Source organism: Calypte anna, chromosome 11 (assembly GCF_003957555.1).
Source record: "Calypte anna isolate BGI_N300 chromosome 11, bCalAnn1_v1.p, whole genome shotgun sequence".
Classification (NCBI taxonomy): domain Eukaryota; kingdom Metazoa; phylum Chordata; class Aves; order Apodiformes; family Trochilidae; genus Calypte; species Calypte anna.
The window spans coordinates 3,745,742-3,766,521 of record NC_044257.1 but is presented as its reverse complement, the minus strand read 5'-3'; the positions used below and the strand labels follow the sequence as shown (position 1 = coordinate 3,766,521).

The following is a 20,780-nucleotide window of genomic DNA, read 5'->3' as shown; positions in this document are numbered from 1 at the left end:
CCTGAGGCTTCCTTACATCCCAGCTGGCTGATTATTCTGGGAAGAGCTAACAGTCCAGTGCAGCTCAGACTCGCAATGTCCAGTTGGAATCTGTTCTCACATCACCCTATCTTCACTGATTTTTAAATTGCTGAGCTTACCATGATGCAGAACACAAGTCAGTCTCTTTTAGATTCACTTCAAATTAAATTAAGCTTTTGCTTTGTTTGGGCAGAAACTGACCTAGTCTCTGTCTTTAACTTTCATATATATTAAAGAATTTTCTAGTTAAGGAGGATTTGAAAACTTTAATAAACTGTTGTTACCATCACATAATGATACCTCGAGCTAAATGAAAAACTGTATTTTGACTGTGACTCACAAAGACTGCATGCAAAGCAGTAGGAGACTAACTTTCCATAAGGTTTTTGTAATTTAGCCACATTTAACCAATAAAAGAAGGCTATTAAAATACAAAGTTTGCCAGACCTGGAGCTGGAAGTAGCTCATGTGGTAAATGAGTCATCTAAACAACTCAGTTTAATTTTGCCTTCCAATTGTACGATTTCTTTATTTTAAAAAAAAAAAAAAAAAAAGTCTTTCTCCAATCACAATAGCCACAGTCCTAGTTAATGCACATTTCCTAATTTATTACATCATCCAAAACAAATACAAACATTTGCAGCTTGCTCTTTTGGGTGTGCACAATGTGTGTTGCAGTTATCTTGATGAGCACCTTTTGTCTAGAGGTAGCACCTCTGTGTTGCTGCTTCAGGATGTTCAGGATGCAGAAGGATACAGATGACAGCTTGGCCAGATCAGAAGTTCAGTGAACTCATGCATGTGAGCCAGATATGAAAAGCTCCAGGTCCTCTCTTTAGTGTGACTGGAACTTATCTCAGTAACTTACTGGTTCATGCCCCTGAGGCTGTGGCCAAATACTGACTGAAGATGAGAAGGTAAAATTAATGATCTGTGTCACAATCCCCCATTTTCAGAATCCCTCCCAGTCAGACTTTACCCAGAAGAAGTTGGGTTTTTGTTACTACTCTGAAAAGTGAAGCACACTTGACCAAGCAAAGGCAAAGCCCCTCAAATCCTACACAAAGGCATTGAGGCTGCAATGGCTTTTTGGTCATCAGGAATAACAGCAAAGCTAGAAATAACCCACCAGGCCTTCCCTCATGCTCTTTGGGTTTTACCTTAGCTTACATCTGTGGGAAGGAGGGTGGAAGAGGTATCCCCTTGGAAACCTTAATAAAGGCCCAGTCATGCTTACTTGACAGGGAACTCAAACAGGGCTTTTGCATCCTGAGGTGCTGCTGTTAAATCTTAAGGGGAATTAGTGCAGAGTTGCATGGAAGGTTTTTTGCCTCTGTTCAGAGCAATTTGTTGCCCTCACAGTTTCCTCTCAACAGCACATGGCACTCACACAGTCCTGCCACTAAGGATTCCTATGGATACAGCAGCCATGACAAGACACAAGCAGATTCCCAAAATTCCAGATGCTCCAAGCCACTGGCATTTTCATGTAAATCAGCCTGGACATACATTTCTTTTAAAAAGCAGCATAAGAAAATTTTTCTGTCTTCCTCTATATATTACAGCAGGCTTATTAAAATCCAAAATCCGATCCCAGAACTCCTGACTCAGTTTAATCCACTCCCCTTCCTTAACGAGAGATATTTCTCCTTCTCAGAATTGAGCCATGGGGTCTTGTTTGTGTATAAACAATCCCAAGAAGACCAAAAGCCTCCAGTCAGGAGCACTAACAAAACAAAAGCTTTGTCAAAGGAGCCCCTTGCTTATCTCAAGTGCCTGAGCCCAGCTGCAAGGATTCTCAGGAATCAGAAGATAAGCCAAGAGGAAAAGCCTACAGGGTATTATTTGACTAACTCCACTGTATATCAGCATCTTGAAGACACTGAACAATATACACAGGTGGTCATAAGGAAAAACTGATCTGTGGCTCTGTACAAAGTTTGCCATTCTAGATAAGATATTTTATGCAAGGTAATTCAAAAAGAGAAGCACCAAGGAACACAAGTGACTTTTCCAACATCCTCTTCCTAAATGTTCTTTTTCAGAGACATCAATTATATGTTATGAAGCAGGCTATACAGTATTCAGACAATTCACACCACCTTTAGAAAGCTTGGTAGAATTTTCTTCATTCCCAGTTTCCTTATAAAGATCAGTTCCTTTCTATACAGTTGTCAGACTGCAACATCCCCTGTCTGTCTTGCCAAAGCACTTCAATATTGGTGTCAAGGAGAGGCTGTGGGTGTGACTGGCACCAGGCACAGCAGCTGCCTGATCTCTGCAGCATTGTCACTGGTGGTGATACTTCCTTGACACTGAGCACTGGGCAGTGACATTCCTCTTTGTGTTTTCTCTACAGCACTTTTTACGATGGGTGGCAATGGTGATGGACAGCCCTGCAAATTTCCCTTTAAATTTCAAGGCCAGTCCTATGACCAGTGCACTACAGAAGGCAGGACAGATGGATACCGATGGTGTGGGACCACTGAGGACTACGACAGAGATAAGAAATATGGATTCTGTCCAGAGACTGGTACAAGGAATTTTGTTTGTGTAACACAGTCTAATTTGTCAGTGTTTTAAGTAACAAGTCTCCCTTTTTACACCTCCACCAGAGCATGCAGAAGTTGAGGAGGTAGGCACAACCTCAGCATAGGTGGCCAAGGAAGTAACCAGAACACACCAAGTCTATCAGGGACACAGAACTGTTATTGAACCACAGGACTAAATGTGTTCTGCTGCAGGATAATTACAGGCAGATCACAATTTGTTAATGACCCTGGATGAGAAGTCTTACAAGACAGGAGCAAGCATGGATAATATTTTAGCTTAATACTTCCCAGTGTCACTTGAAAAAAAAGAAAATCATGTTTAGTATGTAAAGCTTGAGTTAATACATCTTTCCAGCATTTCAAGATGAACTAAGCAAAATGGTTTAGCCAGGAAAATAGACTTCTTTCTTTTTATACTTTTGAACTTGAGTTTTATTACATAAAGGAAAAAAATTAATTTGAAGTCTTTTATAGCTTGGCAGTTGTTCAATTTCAGGATACAGAGTAGAGCCATAAGTATTCAGAGTGTGTAAGTTAGATATGGCAATTCTAAAATCTCAGGCTTTTAAGAGCACCAAGGTGCAGCTGGAGTGCCCCTGTAGCAACCTGCAGCTACATTCAGACCTACAAACATTCTGGCTTTGGAGTCTTTTGAAAATGCCTGAACCATTTGCACCAGGGGGTTAATCTGCCTTCCTCAGGGCTCATTCTTACTCTCACCGATGGAAATGCTTTTTTTTTTTTTTTCCTGTGTCAATTTTGTCAATTTTCTTTTCAAATATTACTCATAATCTTACTCCTCAATGTTCTTAGAGAACTGCAGATTGTCTGCTTGCTTTCTGGTTTTAATGTGCAGTTTAGGAGAAAACGCCTCAGCTTTATCTCACAGCAGGGCTCCCCTTTCTCAATGTGCATTTCTGTCCTTCCCCACAGCCATGTCAACAGTTGGGGGCAATTCAGAGGGAGCTCCTTGTGTATTCCCTTTCATCTTCCTTGGGAACAAATACGACTCCTGTACGAGTGCAGGGAGGAGTGATGGGAAGCTCTGGTGTGCTTCTACCAGCAGCTATGATGATGACCGCAAATGGGGCTTTTGTCCAGATCAAGGTAAAGAGAAGAATTTGTCAGAGCAACACCTTGGTGTCATCACACTTAAGATGATTTCTTTCTCATGCTTATCACTCCTGTCTGGTTACAGGAGTGCAAAGGCTGAGCAAAAATGCTACACTGAAATGTGAGACTAATGTTAGTCACAGAACTCACCTGCTTGAATTGTTCTGATCGTCTGAAATCGCAGTGATTCAGTATCTTTGCAAAATATAAAAGCTAAAAACATTTTAAAAACCCACAATATTAAAAAAAAATGTTTGTCTTCTCACTAATTTTTCCTTCCAAAGCTAGTCCACAAGTACTATATATATACTATATATACATACATATATATATTTCGCTAGTACATAAGAACTATACTTTGATAGTGGTCAAATTAGGAACAAATGTTAAATGTAAACACTGAATCCATTTGTGACTGATACTTACAAAAATGCAAAACATGTTTAAAAGAGAGATACAGTATTCAGTATTTAAAATTATATTGGATAATCTTTTCCCTCTTTTGCTCTGTTCTTAGAGCATCAAATATACAGATCTGTTTATGGTGCAAGGATGCCAGTTACTGATGAAAAATTAAGTTTCAAGGTGTGGATTGCAAATTAATTATTCTTGGGCATTGCTATTATCATCATCATCATGATCATCTATACTTCCTTTTTTCACAGAAGTATTAAGACCATGACTAGAGCCACTTACATGTGAGACAGTAGCAAACATCTGCTAGAGAAGAGGTTTTAGAATTTCTCTAATGAAATGTCATTTCTGTATGTGTGAGACACAACACAGGAGGCTGTAAATGCCAATTACAATGCTTATTATTGAGACCTTTTTGATGGGCAGCTGGGAGATTAAAATTATAAGTTTATATCTAACCTGTGTGGTTCACTTCTCTTTGGATGCAAGCAGCTAACACTATCCTGCTGTGTTACTCAGGTTACAGTCTCTTCTTGGTTGCTGCTCATGAATTTGGCCATGCTATGGGACTGGAGCACTCTGAGGATCCAGGAGCTCTCATGGCCCCAATCTACACCTACACCAAGAACTTCCGACTTTCTCAAGATGACATTAAAGGGATCCAAGAGCTATATGGTAAAGTCCTCCCCCCCTCCAGCAGTATTCATCATAAAATCATGCAGCATAGGTTGAAATCTGGACTCAGAACTTGAACTAAATTACATATTGCACAAGATCAAACACCAGAAACATCCTCTGGTCCTTTCTCTGATTTCATGGTATTGCCAGGGCTTCTACTTCAAATAAATGTAACAGTTTAAGGACGAGGAGTCACTAAATTTACTGAACTAACAGGAGCACCAGAACTCCCCTGGTAATCAAGGCTTTTGATGAAAATCTTTAATGCCTTTACTAGGACAATGCAATGTCATGCCCTTCTCTAGCTTGGAACAACTGCTATGTGCATTTTGGGGTGTCTTTGTCTACATCAGTCTAAGCTTCCCAATTTCCAGCTCCCTGTAAGAATGAAAGGGCTTTGTTCCCAGGTCCATCTGGGAAACAGTTCACATTCCCACAGCAATTCAAGCTGTACCCTCACCACACAGTCACATTTTCAGATAGTGTACAGGAGCTGATGCTTCCACGTAAATGTATTTGGCAAGCTCCTGGACGTAAAACTGGGTTTAAATATTTTTATGTCAATACATATTTAAAATTTATTATTTTCTCCACAGATACTCTTAGTGAAATGCATAGGAATTATTACAATTACAGCTTCTTCTATGCATATGTATTTTCCACCTTGCAGAGGCACATGTGTACTGCAGCCAATTAAGCAGCTGAAAATCTACACCATTGCTCTTTCTGTGCTTTTCACTTTTTTACTGTCAGTAATAACTGTCAGTGACTATATTCTACAGTATTGAACACCTTATTGAACATTATAGTACAAATATACCAAAATTATTACCACATGAGACACCTACCAAAATTACTACAAAACTGATTTGAATTTTCATTTTTTCCCTGGTCTTGGCTGCTTTAATTAAGACTGGGAATTGAGATACAGGTAAGGTTAGGTGAATTTTCCAAGCTTGCACAGCCCATGTATTTGGTATTTTTAATTTTAACCCAGTTCTCTCGAGGCACATGTCAAAACCTGAGACAAAACTATATTTCTTGCCTCTTTATACCTGATATTACCCATTACAAACTGCTTTCTTTACAAAGCAAATATTTAAAAAACCTCTTTGATTTCTCCCATTATCTCAAACCAGCTACACTTAATTTGTTTCATAGAATAAATCATGTCTAATACAAAAATATAAATGCCTCGTAAGGCAACACAGCAGCCAAATGATCAAAGTAAAATGAACCAGAGGGCAGAGTGAATGTTCTGAAGAGCAGATTTTGATTATTGATGAGGGCACAAAGATCATACAAATGGTTCAAAATGCATCTTTGTAAATCCCAAAATATTGGCACTTCTAGAAAGAACAGAAACCCATCTCAACATCCCTCTCAGCAGAACTGCATATAATTCTGAAATGAGTAATTGGCAGTGATAAAAACTCTGTAATGTAATAAAAACTTCTGAATAGCTTTCAAGTAAAATAGGGAGCTCAAGATGGATTGACACTTTCAGGCAGAGTGTCTTGAATGAGGCCACACAGCAGATCAGAGCAGGTCTGGAAGCTGAAGCCTTCTCAGCTCTACTCACCCACCAGTCTGCTCAAAAGATTTTAAAGATTTCCCCTTCAAGCACTGCCTCCAAATTCTTCTCCTTCTATGAATTTTGATCCCTCATGTCCCCTCTGTTGCCTGGGCAATATTTCAGTGTGACAGGGTCTCTCTGTTCACTATTACAGAAGTATCACCTGATGTTGAACCTGGACCAGGGCCAGGGCCAGGGCCACGTCCAACCCTTGGACCTGTCACTCCAGAGCTCTGCAAGCACGACATTGTATTTGATGGAGTTGCCCAAATTAGAGGAGAAATATTCTTCTTCAAAGATAGGTAAGTGAGATAAACAGCTTACCAGAGGGGCCTCAACTGGAGGAATCTGGGAGACCCATTCATCAAACTCCAGAAATTTATTATCAGTCACAAAGCACATTTCTGCCCTTTCTTCTGTGTGTTTGGGTATAACAAAATGTGCTAATCGACTCCTAAGGGAAATTCTGGTTTTATGGTTAAATAAGGTTTCTCCTTATTTGTCATAAGGGTACACTGCTGGCTTGTGGTCAACTTGGTTTCCCCCAGGACCCTTTGATCCTTTTTCACAAAGCTGCTTTCCAGGCTGTTGAGCCTGGAAACCATGCAATGGTTTGGGGTTGTTCCTTACTCAGTGTAGGATTCTGAACTGGCCTTTGCTGAACTGTGTGTTTCCTGTCATCCCATTTCTTCAAGGGGCCAAAGTCCCTCTGGATAGTTAGCACAACCCTTTGGTTGTACCAGCCACTTCTCCCAGTTCTGGGTCATCAGCCAACTTACTGAGGGTGTGCCCTCTGCCCCATCGTCCAGATCATTTTTGAAGATGTTCAGTAGTCTTCTACCCAGTGCTCACACCTGGGGCACACAGGGAGTTAATGCCCTCCAGCTAAGGCTTCAAACCACTGACCACACACCCTCTAGGCTTGGCCAGTCAGCCAGTTCTCAGTCAACCTGGCTGTCTGCTTCCCTCACCCACACTTCAGCAGCTTCTCTGTGAGACTTCTGTTGGAAACAATTCAAAATTCTTTCTGACCTGCTCTCCCCTTATCTACCAAGCCAGTAATTTCATCACAGGTTATCACACTGGTCAAGGATGACTTCCCATTTAAGATTCCATGCTGACTACGCTTCAAACCACCTCCATATCTAAAAAGATAGGAAAGATGATTATGCCATAAATTCACCATTTCTTGGAGCTACTCTCAGACTTCTTTAACAGTTGAATTTTCAACTTCAGTCATCATTTTAGGAAGTATTGTGGTGGTTTTTCATTTCAGATTTCTGCCCTGCACTGGGATTGCATACGCCAAGATGCTGTGACAAAGACTGGGCCAGTTGTAGTTCTAGCTAAAATCAGAACAAGGAAATGCCAGAAACCTCACCAAAAAAAAAAAAAAAAAGTGACTGTTCTCATATTTTCTGTCCAGTTCTACAGACTGGAGCACAAAAATTAACCCTGGTGTCAACTCTGCTGCCTTCTGCAGTCACACAAGGGCTGCTCAAAAGGGCTGAGTTGCTGGGAGACACCTCCAGAATTCTAAATGGTTATGCAAACCAGATATGACCCCCAAAATCTCTAATTTACCCATCTGTAATGCCAATCACAAAATTAGCAATTGAATAGTTGCATTAGTGGGTCTATTGCTTGCCAAAGAAAGAGTAATTCCCTATAAAATATTTCTGGATGCCTTTTGTAGCCAAAACTACAAGCCCAGTAATTCAGCAATGGAAAAGTCATCATTTTCAGTGGAGTGGAGAGTAGAGCTCTACCCTTCCTGATTTCATTCCATAGAGTTTGTACTCTGGGAGGATGCTTCAAATCTGATTGCTAGAAAACTTCCAGTCTCAGTTTCTAAAAACACCCCTCCAAAAAAGATGTTCATTCAAACTTAGTGGCAGTTATCTCCAGTGCCTCATCCACCATGGATGAGGATCTGTTGTACTGAAGTACTGTTACAGTGTTGTAACAGATCTTCAGCTCCAGCGTAATTTTCATTATGATGCCCTGGTCCAAAGGAGATCCATTCCTTTCCCATGTCCATAAAGATAAAATTATGGAAATCCATGAGCAAAACCTTGTGACTAAACCCTGAGTGGTTTAATCCAGGTTGAGTCTGAAATCATTACACAACTATTCTGTGACTGACAGCTGTTGGAATAACACATCAAGATCACTGGTGACTGGGACAGGCTCCATGTGTGCAAGGGCTCCAAGGCAGAAGACAAGAGGCATTTTTGATGTAATAGCAGAGACATTCCTGATAAAATGGGGTGGCTGCAACAGCTGTAGCTCCCACTGCTTGTTCCAGGGCCCGCATTACCCAGCTGCTCAGCAATGAAGAACATCTCCTTAGGAGCATGGGACTTGGCAGCACCATGGTGAGAGACACTAGAGCTCCTTTTTCCCTGCCATAAATCAATGTCCAATTTGAAATCATTTATCCATGGTTGCCCTGAATATTCTCCCAAAGCTGTTGAAAATCTGGGCCCATGGATGTTCACAGTGCATGTGCTCAAATCAAATAACATCTCCTACCAGACAGGAGTATACACAAGAGTCTGAAGCTGACAAGTTCTTTCAACACACCTGTTCATTCCTCCTGGCCAGATATTGGAGCTGAAATTCAAAAGGCAGCAGGAACTGACAAAGTCTCTGCCACAAAACACCAATGTAACAGTTATTTGTGTCTGCTGATGGTGTAAAGTCCAGCCATCTCATCCAGAGTTCAGTTTTCAGCAAGAAGATGTGAAGAGGGTGTTAGTGTGCAGCATATTTTAACTCACCACCTTTTCATAACACAAAGTCAAGGGCAATTGGGTAATCTCACAATAATGTACAATAATTCCTTCTGTGAATTTCCTTCTAGTTCCCATCTATGTGACACCCAGATGATGATGCTTTGGGTTTTAAATTGGACTTAATCTTTATCAAAGGCTTTGCATTTTAAAAATGTAGAAACTAGGATTAAAAAACATCTGGTTGGAAGAACCAGATTGTAAATTGCTGTATTCTTCCTGTATGCCTCTTGGCCCTGTCAGTGGCAGGCCAGGGTTCCTTACAGTCCAGGGATCCCTAATGGCAAGGGACAGCCCCTTCTCAAGGCACAAAATGGCACCACAGTACCAACAGATCAGCCTCAAAGAAAGCCAGCACTGGACCCTTTCTCCAGCAAGCTGCAGACCTGTCCCCATTGGCCAAGCCTAATAAGTTTGCCAAAAACAATCCTTATTTTTGACAGAACAGTCAGCAGAGTGCTAAAACGTTCACCTCAGATCACTGCCTTCAAATTGAAAAGACACATTCTCACAGCAGTAAAAAAACTGTCCAGTTTCACAGTGTTCACAGCATACTCATCACCTCATGCTCACCTGTTGGCCTTGGTTGACAGACTTGCACCTTGATTTTGCTTTTGTAAACTGGTAATCACACGAGGTTTGATTCAACAAGGAACATTTAAAATCTATTCCTAAATCAGCAACTCAATTCAGTATTCTCTGTAACCCAAATAAACCAGAAGAATTTCATATTCAGATACTGCTGGTCAAGGAACTATGCAAAGACCAAAACAATCTGTTCCAAGTGACTCATTCTTTATCTAACAGGCAGCAAAAGCAGAACATTGCTGAATTGTTTTGCTCTGGCATGGCTTTGCCTCTCAGTCTTACAGCTTTCCAAACATCAGGCAAGCAGTATTATGACTCATTTTTGGAATTCAAACCCCAAATATCTATCAGATATCATGTGACTTCTGTGATTAACGAAATGACCATAGCATCCAACTGTCACATTACACAGGCATAAAGAGTAAATAGCAAAAATTAGGTCAGATCAGATGAATTATTTCATGAAAGTGTCTTCCCTTCCTCTCTCAAATCACATCTCAAACCAGGGAATAAAAGGCAATTAAAGGAGGGGCTCTTGGCCAGACAAAACAGCTGAGCCTTTCCACTGGGCACAAAGTCCTCCAAGTAAACAGAGTGCCCAGTACAACATTTACACAGATGGTTTTGTTCTGAGAATGAGTAAAAATTCAAACTTCTGAGGTTTCCCAAGATATTAAGAGACACCCCTTGATTTGCTCCCTTTGCATAACTGCATGCAATAATAATAATACAAATCATAATTATGTTAAAGTATAATGTAAAATGCATTAAACCTGTCTCTAAACACAGTATTAAAATTTAACCAGAATGAGTTAAAACATTTTAACAAGTTTGAGGCAAAATAAGCAAAAACAAGTTTGAATTTAAGTTTCCTCAATAGGATGAGTAGAAATAAAAACACCACATACCCAATTCAGAGACAAAAGAAAATACAGCTTTGACATAGTTTCTGCAAGAAAATCTTACTATTTTAATAAGTCCCTTGAAATGTGTGATTAATAAAAACCTGGTGTTTAGGTCTCTCCTGGCTCTGGAAAGTTTGGAATTCATACAGATAGAAATTAGTGCTGACTCAATCACAAATCAACTCCAAATTTGACAGAGAATTCTATAACTGGGATTTTTAAAGGAACTACTTTTATAAGTGGAAAAGGAAAGGTTTGTTATATGGGTTCCCATTCCATATCACATGTGCATATGTGGTGCATGAAACAAATGCTATTACCTTTTACATGTTACATATATGTTTAAACACTGTCATTAGCAAGAGTAATTAACTAAATATCTTTTTCCTTGGCTCTTTAAAATGAACATTATGAGTTATGCTCAGATAGATACTTAACGTATGAAATTATCTATGTTTGCAAAGTGAAAGTAATTTAATATATTGCTATCTAAATTACTGTTACCATGTGTCAGGTTAAATTACTATGCAACTGTAACTAAGAGACAAAGAAATGATGCATTTATGAGTTGTACTCTTCCTCATAGCAAACACTCCAGATTACCATAATTCAGGGTGTGGCACTAATACATATTTCAAAATGGGTTTTTTTTGTTTTCTTTTGGGTTTTTTTGTCCTAGAAATCTCTGTTCCCAGTCAGACTTCTGGTGATAAAAACGTAACAATTTTTTAAATTATTTTAGGGTTGCTTGCTCTAGTTCTAGGCAAAAGAAAAACTTAGTTTCAGATCCTCAGTTTCTCAAATGTATAATTATTCTAGATAGGAGCAGCTAATGACTATTTATACTCTGCAAAAAAATAAGATCCCAGTAGAACCTTGAGCTTCAGCAAGCACAACCATGGTAAAAGCTGTTTCACCTGAGGATTTAATAGTTGTAGCTTGGTGCAAGAGCAGTTCCACCAGCCTGCTGGATTTTCATTTTATAACCATGGCAAAACTTTTGTTCCATGGGGAAAGTAGTCAATAGTTCTATGAAGGAGGAAATAGCATAGCAGGTACCCTTTTTAATACCAAAAGCCCTCAGCACAAAGCTCTGCTATTTAAAGATAATTACAGCTTTTTAAAGCTTAAATCAAATTATGATCCTACCTATACATAAAATAGCCAATAAATTACCCTCTGCATTTCTCTAATGAACATTTTTAGTGCTAGCAGGTTCTTTTACAGCCAAGCTCACTTCCAAACAGTTTGATATACTGTTATTAGATTTGAACCTTTAGCCACTACAATAGTAATTGCAGGAGCAATTCACAGAACACAAATATCTGCTTTTGCAAAAGCTCAGCCATCTGCTCCACACACAGCAGCAGGAGAGCTCTGGTAGTTTAAACGCCTTGTAAATTAATTTATTTGTATACTAGAAACACAAAATACATTTTGCCCCGGAGCAAAAAGCAGCAGGAACTCTAAAGCAATCAGTGCCATCGGTGCAAGAAATTTCACCTGCATTCCAGCATGCAGCATTCTAGCAACACGCTTCTAAATGAATGGTTTGGCTTTTGAGTCACTGGAAGAGAAGAGTTACAAGTGTGGGCTGCTGCTAAGATGCATGTGGGCCTGTGTGCACATGCACGCCTATTGTGGCCTTTGCCAGAAATGATGAGAACCAGATGTGAAGCTGAATTAGTTCATTGTAAACCTTGTACAATTTCTCTTCTGCACAGATTCATGTGGAGGACTGTAAACCCCCGAGGAAAACCCACAGGTCCTCTTCTTGTTGCTACATTCTGGCCTGATCTGCCAGAGAAAATCGATGCCGTGTACGAGGCCCCTCAGGACGAGAAGGCTGTGTTTTTTTCAGGTATTTGGTTTGAGTTCTAGAATGTAAATAGCTATCTGCAAACTTGAATTCAAGCTCGGTCTCCCCCAGATTGTAACAGTGTCAGGGAATGACCTGTCTAAGAGCCAGCATAAGAAACAGGCGTGGGTGACAGATCTCAAACACCCCATCCTGAGGATTTTAGAAAGATCTGGATCTGAAAGATTTTAAACAGCATTCAGCCTCCATTACAACAAAGGGAAGCTATAAGCTCTTGGAAAGATAAATTCAGCAATAAGGAAGATCAAATGAGTCAGTAATTCATAAAAAAAAGGAAAAAGCAGCAACAGTGAGAGCTCCCTTTCATCCCTCACTGATCCATCTTCTCTTTACTCTCACCTTAAGTTATTCTCTCTGTGCATGTTGCTGCAGAAGATCAGACCTGTTCTCCCCTCATGCTCTTCCTTGTCTCCTCATCCTTTGCCAAAGACTGACTTTCACATATCAGCTTTGGTGGCTAACCAGGCAGAGGACACAGGTGTCCATGCTGGCTGCCTCCACGGGAGAGGAGGAGGAGAGGAGGAGAGGAAGCACCACCCTGTCCATCCTCAGTCACTCAGGGGGTTCAGCTGGAGTGGCCAAACCAGCAGAGCTGCAAGGCTGTTTTCAACATGAAAGCCTGAGCCAGCAAAAACTGGGCTCCAGTATATACTAAAAGCATGACTAAACATCTCCAATCATGTAAAAAACCATATGGCTGATGTTGCTGTACATTTTCTGTACAGGATGGGGAAAAACAAAAGTAATGATAATCAGTTCCACATGTCTCAAATGCCATTTGCTTTAGGGGGAAAAAAGCTTAAAAAAAAGTTCTATTTCAGGTAAGCCAAAACACTTCACATACACTATATTTAATCCTGTTACGTCTAAACCTCTCCCCCTCTCTTTATAATTTTGAGGAAAATGTAAGGAAAAATAAAAATAAAAATAATAATTAAAAAAAAAAAGGCAACCCACAAATAAGAGCTTCTTTAAAACCAAGGAAGATTAGTTTGAAAGTTAGGTGCAATGCAGCTATCTGAAAATTCTAAGACCCACTAGTACATCGTGTATTTTACTAGTACATGTTTTGAGAGACATGAGAAAATGCTGTATGAAAAGGACAAAACAAACAGGAACTCCAGACAAAAGTGCAAACATGAGCTTCTGCTTTTGACCTTCAGGTGCCTGCACTTGGTTTCAGGCCATCTTCACGATACAAAAATTACCAATATGAAGTATTTGTTTTAACATAACCTGAATTGTACTAAGACAGTGTCTTCCTCAAAGATGAGACAGCTATGAAGAAGCAAGAGCATGCTCAGGTGATGTCTTTTGATTAGAGGTAAGAAACAACTAAGAGGAAAAAGCAGAAACTGTAATCACAAGCTGCAGTTTAATCTAGTGCTCCACATATGGTAAAGTCCTACAAAGACCAGTACAGCTAGTGCAATAAGAAGTCACATAACAAAATATAAAAAAAACACTCCTCTGTATCTGGTTAATAAAGTGCTTGTTTGTTTTGTTTTCTCCCTTATTTAGGAAACGAGTACTGGGTTTATTCAGCCAGTAACTTGGATAGGGGCTATCCAAAGAAACTCACCAGCCTGGGACTACCCCCTGATGTGCAACGTGTTGATGCAGCCTTCAACTGGGGCAGAAACAAGAGGACATACATTTTTGCTGGAGACAGATACTGGAAGTAAGCTGCATGGAAGTGGTGGGGGGGGGATGGCATGCTGATAGCTGAGCTGGGTCTCTACAGCTGAACACACACTGAGATTCAGGAGCTAGGAACCAAGAACAGGGGTTTCATCCTTGGAGAATACAAAATTGACATGACAGCAGTGGTGAGCAAGTTGATGAACCAGGGAGTATGACTAGGCAAATGCTCTAGAATAGCAGCAGGAAATTCAAGTGTATTGGAGAAAACAGCTTGTAAGGGAAGAGGATTTATCTGGCAGTCTACCAGGCTGCTCACCACTAAGAACCCACCCCTCAACCCCTGTGTACCAGCAGCTGCCCCACTGTTAGGAGGGGCAAACTGTCCCTGCTTCCACAGCTCTCTGCTGGGAACCAACTCTGAAAGGAATTCCTTAAAAATGGGCTGATATCCAGTCACTTGAGCCAAAGTCTGCCTTGGAAATTCTTTCACTAAACCATCAGATTTGGGATTTCTGAATGTAAAAGAAACAGCAGTGTGACTAGCAAAGTGTGCTGGAGATGAGTGTCAATCTTGACAGCAGCTGATGGACCATTCAGACATGGGTGCTCTGCTAAAAGAGTGTGAGGAGAGCTGCACAAATCACAAGTGGATCTGCTGGTACTATGGGAAAAACCTTAGCTTCAAGTAATTTTGACTGTCATGCTCAGAGAAATTTTTGTTGCAAAGAACACCACATTTGGTATTTTACAAATGCATTTGCACTAAGGTTCCTGACTTAAAGACCACATAAGAAGCAAAATATGATGCAATGTAAGCAACCAGACTCAAGTGACCTGATACCATGGTCTGCCCGGTAAAGATCTTGGACTCTTAAATTAGGAAGGAATATCCTTAAAATGTCTCAAGGCTATTTCTGTGGTAGAAAGAAATATCCCAAATTACACCTAATGAAGAGTCTACTAATCGTACTTAATACAATTTAATTATCCTAGCTAGCAGGAAGATCTGGCACAAAACATCATCTTAAAAAGCAGAGGCACTTTGGTGCTTTCAGGAACTTGGTGACTTTTCTCCAATGCTGCCTATCAGAATGGCATGAGAGCAAAACTCACTCCTGCTTTCACCATCAGAGGTCTCTTCCAGGACCAAGACTTGACTTCAGGAATGCAGACATTACACAACAGCCTGAAAGTTGATTCATTAACTGCCAGTTTAGAGGAAAGTTAAACATCAGAAATACCCCCCAGAAATCTGAAAGATTCTCCAAGCTGTAAGGGTTCCTTCTGAGAGATGCTCTGTATAAAAAATTAAAGGAGGTCTCAGCATAATTGAGTCAATTTTATGTTAACAGTAATTTCATGTTATGATCAAACTAGATGAGAGTCTTTATTATCTACCAATGGCTGTGGATTCCTGTAAGTAAATAAAATACCCTTTCACAACTGCCACTTCATCACTTGATCATAACTTTCAATTACTTTGAGGAAAGTACTATTCTCCATCACCTAAGGAAAAACAAAACAACCACTTAAAAGCTAATGTTTTAGCATTGCATTGTAGAGATGATCTTAAACATTTGCAAGCAGTTCTACTACAGCCATTTGCACTACTTTGAATTCCTATAAAGCTACAGAGTTAGCAAAGCTGCTGGTTTCCTCTGTACCAACTACTGTTTTCATTAAATGTACTCCAGGGTTTCCAAGTAATTCATCACTCTAAACACAGACAGTATTTCTATCGAAGTACCTTGTTAATTACAGTCACTGCAGAATACCTAATTTATAGTTAAGGAATCAAAGTAAGCTTAAGTGATTTCTGTCTGTGTAAAGAGAGCAGGCAGCTGAGAAATATTTCAGGGAAAAATGCATCTCTGTTTAACACAGACTCTATATCCTTTAAGTATGTGGCTGTGTTATTTTATACAAGGACTTGGCCACGTGGAATCAAAATAGTTACATACTTCAGTCCTTCCTGTGCCATTATCACACTTACTTGAAATGGATTTTTTGGAAGCCTTCTCCTCTCCCTCCTTCCAGCCCCAAGCTATTTTAGTGTTATTGTAACAAGATTGTTAAGCATATTTTATAAGGGAGAGGAAGAGGACCTGGCTCAAATTTTTCAGCTAAAGCTTTCAAGGTACCCAACAAAGTACAAGGTTTTACTTACACACCAAGGAAAAAATAGTAAGTAATTTAAATTAATCATTTAAATTGTTTTGACCAACCTACTGCTTATTTGTACTGGTGTAACTGTAGATATAATCCAAGTCATTCCATACAGCAATGGGGGAAATGTAACCCAAGATACATACAGATATGGATAAATAGAAAAAGAAACATAATAGAAACTTAAAATAAAAAAAACAAATAAATGATGAAAATTATAAACAAATAATGAATAAAATATTTTATTAATAGTTAATAAATAGAAACATAAATACTTAACTCCACTACTTAGTCAAAGATAACCTCTCTGAAGGCCACTGCCCCTGAAGAGGTGCTGTTAGGGTGACTGAGGCTTCACAGGCACTGTAAGCCTTATTTAAACTGTACCCCATGGAACTGCTCCTCAGGACATCTCCATTCCTCCTGCTCAGCACTGACTCTCATCTATGAATTGGAAAAATGAGTAAACCAGGCCACAGCCTTGCTCCTTCCATCTTCACCCTCAAGGACTTTGTATCCCTGAGACATTTTTTCTTCATATGTGGCAGGAGAGATCCTGGATTACTTGTTCATGGGAGTGTAAAACTGGCACAGATCTGTCTTTACATACACATGTAAAACATATACATGTGCAAAACACAGAGTAACTGAGACAACTCATCATCTGGAGATGTGGACACAGAGAGAACCACTCACTTCTGAAGGACCCTGCAAACCAGATCGTGCTTCCATCTGAATGTACATCCTCTGAGTTTTCCATCTTTAAAGCACAGATTGTGAAAGCCACTGTACTTTAGGGTATTTCTCCCCTCAGAGAAAAGCATGTATTTTTAACTCAGCATTTACTGTGTTTACCTGCTGGAAAAATCTCTTTTCTGTGGGAGCTGGTTGCATTGGTGTCCCAGCACTTGAATAATAAAAGCAGTCTGGAGAAGGATAGGTGTTACCTATCACAAACTGGATTTCTTCCTGAGCCTGAAAAACTACTGTCAGTGCCTTCAGGAGGGGAAAAAAGCTTGATTGTCCCTGTTAATCATAGCTGAGAGAGAGACTGTGTGAAAACAGTAAGGGCTTTTAATGAAATGTTAGGGAATGTAATTAGTAATTGAATAGCAACTCATCAGTTACAGGGACTAAAAGCGTATCTCAAATAAGCTTTCAAAAAGATGGCCATTTCATATTAAAATCAGCTATCTTCAGATGTTGGCTGCTGCCAGAAAAAAGTTCCCTTTCCTAGAATTATGTTCCAGAAGCGTTTTCCTTAGAAAGTATATTTTCAATTCAGCAAGAATTGCATTTCGAAAAGAAAAGGTGTAAAATTTCACAGGGTTTTAAAGGAGTCAGAAATGCTTATAATGAAACAATGCTACAGTCTCAGTTATTATATTTCAGTTAGATGTTTTCTACAGTCACATTTGATGGGCCTCCCTATAAAATTATCTTAAATTTTATCATTAAATACAATTTTGTAATGCAGCAATATAATTTCCTTCAGGTACAATGAAGAAAAGAAGAAAATGGAGCTTGCATCTCCTAAATTCATTGCTGATTCTTGGAATGGGGTTCCAGATAACCTTGATGCAGTCCTGGGACTTAGTGACAGTGGTAAGCTGTAATTCTGATCTAAGTCTGCTATGAAACTTACTGGAGGCTTTAATATCCTGTAGTCCATGAGAAAAAGCCAAATTGAGCCAAATTCAGCTTTGCCAACTACAGTTTTGGGTTCTTTGTCTCTTATTTTCCCATTTAATATCAGTCGATAAACACTCTATTAATCACAGTTTAGACTTAAAAATTAAACATTTAGGGAACAAAACCTCTTCTGAATACTGTTATCCAAACAAATAAAGTAATGCTCAGTTTCAATCTGCTCCTACTCTCTGTCATCTACTTGCTTTATGCTGAACACTTTGCAAAGCTTAACAAGGCAAACCCCAGCTTATATTAGCATCTTCCCCCTTTTTCTTCCTTGCCTTATTTCTTTTTTAAAAGCCTGTACACTGCCTTGCTTAAGTCTTGATGCATCTCATTGTTTCCCATTGCTATGCTGTACAGGTCTTGAAACCTGCTATACACATCAGACAGAAAATGGAGGAAAATAATCCATGATGCAGTCACTTTTATGTCAAGAGGTCCCCAAGGCTCAAGTCTGGGTTCATGTTGGTTTTACAGTTTGGGCATGGAGTAAATTAGCTCTATGGAAAATTGCTTTGATGGAGTAGTTTGAGATAGAGACTGTTACCTGTTACCCAACACCTGATGCCAGGATGTCCTAACACCAGAAGGCATGAACAGGACAGACCCTGTAGCTTGGAAATTTCCCAGCTTCTTGCCAGGTCCATAGGTTCCTCAGGACCAGCATGCAGGCACAGTGGCTTTTCTGCATCATCCTGCTGTAGCACAGCCAGAACACAAGTGTGATCATGTCCTTTATCACAGGTACAAATGGGCTTTTCCCCTTTTGTTTAACCTCCCATCAGCTGTGGGAGCCTGGTCTGTGTTTTTAAGTGGCCTCATATTTTGCACAGATACTCATAAATGCTGGAAGTGCTGCAGATATCACATGAGTCTTGACTCAAGTACATACTCAACATCTATTTTGCCAGAAAACATCTATTCCCAGAAAATTCTGGCTCACAAAATGGTAACCTGACTTCACTCTCTATTTAACAATACCTCTCTTCTCACACAAGACAAAAACCTTTGATTGAGAATAATGTACTCCATAATCTGAGTATGCTTTCTTATTTATCTTCACAGGGTACACCTACTTTTTCAAAGATCAGTACTATCTACAAATGGAAGACAAGAGTTTGAAGATTGTTAAAATTGGCAAGATAAATTCTGACTGGTTGGGTTGCTGAACTGTATGAGATATTAGTAACCAAATATTTACTTTTTTGTTATATGCCTTATCTGTAATTAGAAATAGATCTGAATGCTAATTACTGGACCAGTCTGGTACTGGCACCAAAACATTAAGTACCAGTACTGAACACATCAGATAATTTAAGTTTGCCTCCTCAGTATACAAAAGATGTTTACGTATATATTCTGGTACAATTTTTCAGTTTTCATGCTAGCCATAGTAATGCTAGTAACAAACCACCTGTAATTCTTTATTCTCCCAGTGCTTAAACAAAGCATTGAAACCCTGGAGACTGGATCATGCCCCTGTGTTATACACATCCCAAATAGGCTCAAATGAGATGTACCAGCAGTGCACTTTGATTTTTATTTTTTTAAATACGACTCTGTTATAAATAGATGGTTTATCTTGATGTTTTTCACCCTTTTGCGAGTTTGATCATTACTTCCACTTATTTACATAATAATACAGAAAGACTGTCAAAGGCACAGGTTGCCTCAGGATTTGATTTGTGTCGATGCATGATGGAATCATGGCAAGAAACTGTGTTAAAGTATTGTTTTAAAGTACTTTTTATTTTAATACCTTAGTTAAATTTAGCAATTTGCTTCATGCACTTTGTTACTGCTCTATAACTTGTTTATATGGATGGAATGACTCAGATTACTGAAGTCAATGCGTTACACATAAAAGTCAAGTATTATTGTTTAACTTGTTTAATTTTTCTGTTCTTTAGAATACTGGGGGTTTGTTCAGTTAGGTTTTTTGCTTATGCATCGGGCAACAGAAAATGTTCTTTTCAGAATGTGAAGGAATGTTTCTCATTAAAAAAAATAACAGAAAAGAATGTCCCACACATGAAGAACCAACAAGACGAATAAAATCAAATTACACTGTCAACACATCTCATGTCCAGGTTTCCTTGTATCATTTGAAATGAGAAATTCAGTAGTATGTTACAGTGAAATACCTTCCAAAGGAAAGGCCATAATACCCCAGTATGTAACTGCACCCTGGATTTATTTAGAAACCTCAGTTACCTTCTCTGTTAGTTACAAGATGTAACGGCAGCAATTTACACCAGAGATGTATGGTCCCAGGCCTCTGCAAAGCCCACTGCCTTCTCAGAAAATTTTCCATGCCTGTCTATTATCTACTTCTTCTCCTTATCAGCAGGCTACCTCAACACAACCCAGCCAGGCAGAGTCATTATAAACACAGCAGTATACATACCCTCTAGGGATTGTAAGCTTGAGAAACAGTGATGTAAAACCTTACTCCTGCCCAGGAGATCTGACACCATTTGACCAAGGATCTTATCTGGCCTCATGAAGACAAAATGCCTCATGAGGCTGTGGACTGAGTGATGCAGGTGGTCAGCCCAGACCCTTCTCAATGCATCCCTCACTCTGAGTCTAAGAGCCAACTAATACCTGAACCAATGACCACTTAGTTTCTTCTCATGTCCTCTACAATTTTATGTTTACTCTCAGTGCTTTCCTGTTCTGAACAGGGTTTTGTTATTATGATATTCTGAGAAGATACAGCTTCTGAAGTGCTGACATTTGCCAAATCATCTT

The 20,780-nt window shown here is 39.5% G+C and overlaps 1 protein-coding gene across 1 annotated transcript in view; it reads left to right on the top strand.

The window, feature by feature from the left end:
• MMP2 (matrix metallopeptidase 2) overlaps positions 1-20,100 on the top strand; it is a 33,372-nt gene extending 13,272 nt beyond the window's left edge. The window contains exons 6-13 of the mRNA XM_008501292.1: positions 2,381-2,554; positions 3,507-3,680; positions 4,620-4,775; positions 6,509-6,656; positions 12,367-12,503; positions 14,043-14,202; positions 17,827-17,936; positions 19,092-20,100. Coding sequence (XP_008499514.1) covers positions 2,381-2,554; positions 3,507-3,680; positions 4,620-4,775; positions 6,509-6,656; positions 12,367-12,503; positions 14,043-14,202; positions 17,827-17,936; positions 19,092-19,195 — 1,163 coding nt within the window. The 3' untranslated portion in view covers positions 19,196-20,100. The remainder of the gene's footprint in view (positions 1-2,380; positions 2,555-3,506; positions 3,681-4,619; positions 4,776-6,508; positions 6,657-12,366; positions 12,504-14,042; positions 14,203-17,826; positions 17,937-19,091) is intronic.
• Positions 20,101-20,780: the final 680 nt, after the last annotated feature.